The sequence below is a fragment of the Rhinoraja longicauda genome, chromosome 13 (assembly GCF_053455715.1).
Source record: "Rhinoraja longicauda isolate Sanriku21f chromosome 13, sRhiLon1.1, whole genome shotgun sequence".
NCBI lineage: Eukaryota > Metazoa > Chordata > Chondrichthyes > Rajiformes > Arhynchobatidae > Rhinoraja > Rhinoraja longicauda.
This window is the reverse complement of record NC_135965.1, coordinates 23,295,674-23,302,846: the sequence shown is the minus strand read 5'-3', so window position 1 is coordinate 23,302,846 and position 7,173 is coordinate 23,295,674. Positions and strand designations below refer to the sequence as shown.

At 45.4% G+C, this 7,173-nt stretch overlaps 1 protein-coding gene across 1 annotated transcript; it reads left to right on the top strand.

The window, feature by feature from the left end:
- The first annotated feature begins 3,338 nt into the window (after positions 1 to 3,338).
- LOC144599055 (EEF1A lysine methyltransferase 3-like) lies at positions 3,339 to 6,377 on the top strand. The gene is made up of 3 exons (XM_078409778.1): positions 3,339 to 3,491; positions 4,875 to 4,986; positions 5,986 to 6,377. Exons 1-3 carry the CDS (start codon positions 3,339 to 3,341, stop codon positions 6,375 to 6,377), a joined length of 657 nt encoding a protein of 218 aa, XP_078265904.1.
- The last annotated feature ends 796 nt before the right edge of the window (positions 6,378 to 7,173 follow it).

Below are 7,173 nucleotides of genomic sequence, written 5' to 3'. Positions count from 1 at the left end.
CTTGATTCCACTACTCTGGGTAAAAGACCAAAGGGCCTGCTTCTGTGCTGATTCACCGCATCTATTCCCCTCATGATTTTACGCACATCTATAAGATCACTCCCAGCTTGCCCAACCTCGTCCAACCTCTTCCTATAACTCAACGTCCAAACGTCTCCACTCAATACTCTGACCGATGAAGGCCAATGTGTTGAAAGCCTTCTTGACTACTTTCTCTACCTGCGACACCACTTTCAGGGAACTATGTATCTGCACTCAGTTCAGCTCAGTTTATTGTCATGTGAAAGGTACAAAAAGCTTTTGTTGTGTGCTAACTAGTCAGCAGAAAGACAATATATGATTACAATCGATCAATTTAAAGTGTATAGAGTTGTTGTTGTTGGTGTTGGTCCTTCGGGTTCGAAGATGACCATGACTTCACTTTCAGTTGGAGGATTGGTGACTGTGGGTCCGGAAGTGACTGGTGAGGCCAATCCGGGCCCGGAAGGCACGCCCACACGTAGCTCACAAGTGGATGGGTGCTGCAGTGGAAGTGGAGGTAGCCCGGGCCTTGCGCTCGGCGCGTTTCCTCTGGGCCTCTGCAGTGCGTCTATCTGCCTTGATGTTATCCAGCAGGGTTCGCACTTCCACGTGCCGAGGCTGAGCACCTTCAACTTGTTTTTTCTTATTATTTCGACCGCTGATTGGGATCCTCGCCAGCCGCGGTATGCTGGCCAAGGTGAAGTGAAGCGGGTTATGTTTGAGGCACCTTTTCTAGCCCCTTCCTCCATGGAGGTGAGCAGAGCGAATCCTAAAGAGGGCTGCTCAGACACCCGGGGGGCTGCCGAACTCCACTGCTGCTTCGGTCCAGTAGAGAGCGACGCTATGCCCTGGGCCGCCTGTGTGCAGGTTCGTGACTACACCTTCCAGTGTATCCACACCTGCTGCTTCGCCACTCTCCCATCGCCACAGGACTTGAGGTTGCACGGTATGGGGTTGAATTCATGACTTGCGCTTGACTTGGATTTACGTGAGGGGGAATTGCGCAGATCGTCGGCCTCACTCTCCCGTCCTGGCCTATCGGGTTCCAGCAGCAAGACATAGTCGGGACGGCTGGGGACAAAGTGTATAGATACATGATAAGGGAATAACGTTCAGTGCAAGGTAAAGCCAGCAAGGTCTGATCAATGATAAAGTAAGAAATTATGCAGTAGGAGTAGAAATGTAAGAGTGTAGAGCGATTGTAATGTGAGTTTGTAGATCTGCTGGTCTACAACACTCCCCAGGGCACTGCCATTCACTGTGAAAGATCTACTTCCCAACATGCAACATCTCTCACTTATCTGCATTGAACTTTATTCGCCATTTCTCGGCCCACTTGCCCAGCTACTCAAGGTTTTGTTGAAAGCACGTGATTTCGATTATTAGCGAGGCATATCACGTGACAGCCTGACGAACATAAATGTGACTTAGTGTCGGTGTTTGGCGCAAACGTGCGGCAGTTACATGACTCCTAGTGGTTTAGGACGACTGAAGTAAGTTTTAAGTATTTTATAATGATCGAGAATTAATATTTCTAAATGTTTCTGATTTAATTTAGGGTGTAGCGTCAAGCCGTGTCCGTAGTATTTGTGGCCAATATATTGCATTGTTTACTTTTGTTAGTTTGGAAATGCAGCGGGGAAACAGTCCCAGTCCCAGTCCGCGCCGACCATCGATCACCCGCAGACTAGCGCTATCTCACACAATGGGGACAATTTACATTTTTTGCCGAAGCCAATAAACCTACAGAACCTATAGTACGCCTTCGGAGAGTAGGATGAACCCACGCAATCACAGGGAGAACGTACAAACTCTATACAGACAGCACCCGTAGTCAGGATCTAACCTGGTCTCTGGTGCTGTAAGGCAGCAACTCTGCCGCTACGCCACTGATTCGTGAATATATGACAATTAATTTGATACAAAGCAGCACTTGGTCTGTCCCTATACAGCGTGTCCATTCTTCGCAAATCTACTTGTTTACAATGACGTCCGATTTTTGGTTTTCCATCTCGTATCTCAGTCCCGTTTCCCCTCATGACCATTGTCGTTGTCGACACAAGTAGCTGGAGTCGATGAAAGCGCGAGCAAACAAAACAAAGTGCCGGAGAAACTCAGGCGGTCAAGTAGAGTATGTGGAGAAAATGGACAGTCCACGTTTCGTCCAAGTTCGAGACTCTTCCTCAAACTGATTTCTTGAAAATGATGTTAATTCATTTTATTGAAGAAACATCTTCGAAATGCTTCAATAGATAACAGAATTTTTAACTGAACAAACATAACTTTTTAAGACGCAGATTGACAGATTCATAATTAGTAAGGGTGTCAGGGGTTATGGGGAGTATGCAGGAGAATGAGGTTGAATGGGAAAGATAGACCAGCCATGATTGAATGGCGGATTAGACTTGATGGATCGAATTTCCTAATTCTCCTCCTAAAAATTATGAATTTATTAACTTATTAACTTTATTTAAGGTCAACACGTTTACATTAGCGTACGTGCGAGGAACCTGATTTACGCACTGCATCACCTTATCGTTTTCCAGTTATTACTGACGTTGGGTATGCTTGCATACCACGGCTGTGAGACAGGTCGGGCAACTCTTCAAGAGCGTTGAATGGAGCAATGAACTGAAAGGGTGAAACCTTTGGTGTGCTTCCGTAGGGAGAATAAATTATGTATCAGGCGCTGGGAGAGTACATCAGCAAACGAAGCAACCGAACTGAAGAATTTTAGTTTAGTTTAGATTTTCAGCATGGAAACCGGTCTATCGGCCCACCGAGTCCACGCCGACCATCGATCATCTGTTCGCACTAGTTCTATGTTATCCCACTTTCGCATCCATTCCTTACACACTCGGGACAATCTACGGGCCAATTAAACTACAACCCACTACATTTTGTGCAGTGCGAGGAAACCGGAGCACCCAATGGAAACCCATAGGGAGAACGTGCGAACTCCACAAATATAGCACCCGAGGCCAGGATCGAACCGGATCTCTTGGCGCTGTGTGGCTGCAGCGCTATCAGCTGCGTCAGGGAGCCGCCCCCATTTTCATCGAAGAACATCTGAACAGCGTGAAGAAGGTTAATGACCATTGCCGACTAATTGTCAAGGTGCCTGTCTACCGCAATGTCTCCGAACTTCTCCAAAGTTTGATACGTATAATTGTGTGAATAATGTTCTAATGTAGAAACGAAGTATTGAGACGTTTTTAATGACTATGCTCAAATATATATTTTAGACAAAACATACGTGTAACGCAAGCCACGGAGACTGAGATTACACGAAGTCCAAGTAACGTTGAAAAGGAAAGATGACGACCTTGTTGAAAAAAACATGTTCTCATGTTGTCCGCGGCGACCATGGTTTTACTTACAAACTGCACTACCCAATATGTGGCTTCAACTTAGAAATCAATGTGAATCCTGTATCTGAGCTGGAGTTTGGAACTGTCATCTGGGATGGTGTAAGTTTGATTCCAATTGTTAAGAGGGAGGGGACCAAGAGCATTCTATCTTTGATAGAAATTAATATTGTTCAGTGTTTTCAACACAACTCCGGTGTGATACACATTATTGAGAATTCGTTGTCAGGATGGTTGCCAATGTGCACGAACGAGTAAACAGGGAGACTTTCTAATCCCTCGCTTTCCCCAACAAATATCCGCACGCACAGAGAATAAATCAGGTTAATAATTACAAGGGTGATTCACAGGTCTGCTCGCGGTTTGGGTGACCACTGCCCAGTGGATGTAAGGCTGTTTGAGGAAAATACACTGACTTAATCCAGCAAAGTCAGTTCATTCCCAAAATAAAGTACACATTGGAAACTTTGACACAAAACACAAGCACTGTAAACATCTCGCAGAGAGACTGATATTGAGGTAATGTACAACAACTTCTCCCAAGTCATCCTGTAAATTTCCCGGTACATGCTCCGGAATACACCTCCAATACTATGCTGTCCTTATGTCTTTAATTCTTCCATTTGAATAACGGCCCACCGTGTCGAACATTGTCAATTTAAGCTAATCTCCTCTTCCTGCAAGTGATCCATATCCCTCCATTCTCTGCATATCAATGTGCCTATCTAAAAGCCTCTTAAACCCCGTTATTTTGTCTATCTCCCCCACCACCCAATTGCAATGCGTTCTAGGCACCCACCACTCTCCGTGTAGAAAAACCTGATTACTGTATCTCTTTTAAACTTTTTCTCTCTCGCTTTAAAATTATGTCCTCTAGTCTTTGATATTTCCCGGGAGAAAATACATCTGACTGCCTATCCTATTCAGGCCTGTCATATTTTTAGATAATTCCATTAAGAGTCTTTCCTCTGTTCCCGCCGCTCCAGAGAAAAGAATCCAAGTCTGTTCAACCTCACCTTGTTATTAATAGCCTCTAATCCAGACAACATTCTGGCAATTTCTATTATTTCAATTAATCCAATCAAATACGTTATAATATTGCCTATTGGAAAAGCATTTGAATTTGAAATCCTAAATATTTTATCTCCACAAAATTATTATATTTCGAGGATTATGAAAAGGTTAATAACGTCAAAACTAAATAATATCAACGTTTTATTAATTCCCGATGCATTATCGCACAATCCTTTATAAGAACTATCTGAACGCTCGCGTGCTTTCAACAGTGAGGGGAGCGGTGGGCGTCGCTTCCTCACTGACCCGAAGTCTTTCGTGTGGAAAACAACTTTAATTGAAGTAAATAGTAGAGACAGGAGAAATATCACAGGGGACGGACGGTGCGGGCTTAAACAATACGTTCCCGTTAATCCTATCGCCGACATACGTGCACGACATGTGTAACTTGCTTGTGTTTTGTTTCACAAGGCTCTAGGATTGTGCCAGTATTTTGATGAACAAAGGACGAACTTTTCGCAGAAGAAGGTGATTGAACTCGGAGCCGGCACCGGAATGTTAGGTATTCTGATTGCCCTTCTCGGTGAGTGAAGGGGGTTCCGTGTTCCATTGTGAAAACCTTTTTGGATAATTAGATATGAGGTAGGAAGAACTCTACTTCACTAACCATGGACCCTCTCTACTGTTTAATAAAGCCAAAAGTAGTCTGGGGTCTTGTTCATTCCCCGCTCATCCCTCTTGGTTGACATGGCCAAACCACTGAAACAAAATATCACGAGGCCATGATGGAATGGCTGAGTAGACTCGAAGGGCCGAACGACCTAATTCTGCTCCTATGTCTTATGGAGACCGGCGTTCTGACGAGATGCTAGATGGGTGAGAATCTGGTTCGTCAAGTCAAAAGAGGAAAAGGTTGTTGGATCTTTGGAGAACACGTATCGGTGGCGTTCGGCGTCAGGCCCCAGACTACTTTTGGCTTTCTTGTGGCCCCCTGCCTCTCTTCTCTCCTAGCGTTCTACCCCCAGCCCCCAGGCCCCAGAATCAGTCTGAAGAAGGGACCCGACGCGAAACGTCACCTGTCCATGTTCTCTAGAGATGCTGCCAGATCCGCTGAGTTAATTCAGCACTTTGTGGCTCCAACATGGGATTGGTGTTGGATTTGTGTAAAGGGCGGCACGGTAGCGCAGCGGTAGAGTTGCTGCTTTACAGCGAATGCAGCCCCGGGACTCAGGTTCGATCCTGACTACGGGTGCTGCACTGTAAGGAGTTTGTACGTTCTCCCCGTGGCCTGCGTGGGTTTTCTCCGAGATCTTCGGTTTCCTCCCACACTCCAAAGACGTACAGGTATGTAGGTTAATTGGCTGGGTAAATGTTTAAAAAAATTGTCCCTAGTGGGTGTAGGATAGTGTTAATGTACGGGGATCGTTGGGCGGCACGGACTTGGAGGGCCGAAAAGGCCTGTTTCCGGCTGTATATATATGATATGATATGATATGATGAACAATGGTCGGCGTGGATCGGGTGCGGAAGGGGCGGCATAACGCAATGACACGGGAACCAAACGCTGTGTATCTTATTGCAGGTGCTGAGGTCACCATTACCGACAAACCAAAACTTCTGAGGCAAATCGAACAAAATGTGTCCGTCAACATCCCCTCTTCGGACACACCTCGCGTCAAGGTGCGCGCTCTATCCTGGGGCCATGACCATATCCACTTCCCATCTGACTATGACGTTATTATGGGCACAGATATTGTCTACACGCCAGAAAGCTTCCCTTTAATTCTGAAGACACTTCAGTACCTCAGCAACGAAAGGACGGTAATATATTTGGCTTCGACAATGTCGATATGTCGCAGAGTGGTCGAATCTGGATATGAGGCCTTATCTGAACATTTTGATTCTAACCTCGTCCACAAGTACATAGACAAGGATGTCCATGTGTACAGACTGACCAAAAAAAGGTGCCACTGATGGTGGCCATGTCACAAGACCGACTCCCGCTCATACCTTGAATGAATAAATTAAATTTCATTTCAATATTTTAATATCTCGCATTTATCATTTGCCGTTACTTTTCTCCCACCTGTGTGCAGCATTATTCATAACATTTCTATACTTTAGTTTCAATTTTCCAATTAATCACCAGCTCGTCTTTCAACATCCAAGAGGGCGAGCAAAACACACCTGCGATACGCTGTTATCAGGCAACTGAACCGTCCTATCACCAACTGGAGAGCGGTCCTGACGTATCTGGAGGGGGGAGGGTGGGGGGGGGGGGGGGGGATTAATACGACTTGACAGGAAGTTTTTTTCACTCACATGGTGGTGACTGGATAGAACGAGCTGGCAGAGAAGGTAGTTTGAGGCAGGCACTATAACAACATTTACAAGACAATTGGACAGGTACATGGACAGGAAAGATTTAGACGGATATGGGCTAAATGCGGGCAAATCGTTACTAGCTTAGATACGGCATCTTGATCAGGACGAGCAAATTGGGCCGAAGGTCCTATTTCGATGTTGTATGACTCTATGATTATTATATTTTCAGTATTTGCATTTCCTTTTAAAATTGGTTTCATTTTCATGGCACAAAATGCGTGCTTTCACTTACCCATTCAGACATCCACTGAATGGACAAAACGATCTGACAACAGATACGTTCCCCTGTCTCACTGGGTAAACATTGTTGCCGAGTCACAGAGTGTGGAAATAGGCCGTTCGGCCCAACTTGCCCACACCAACCAACATGTCTCATCAACGCTAA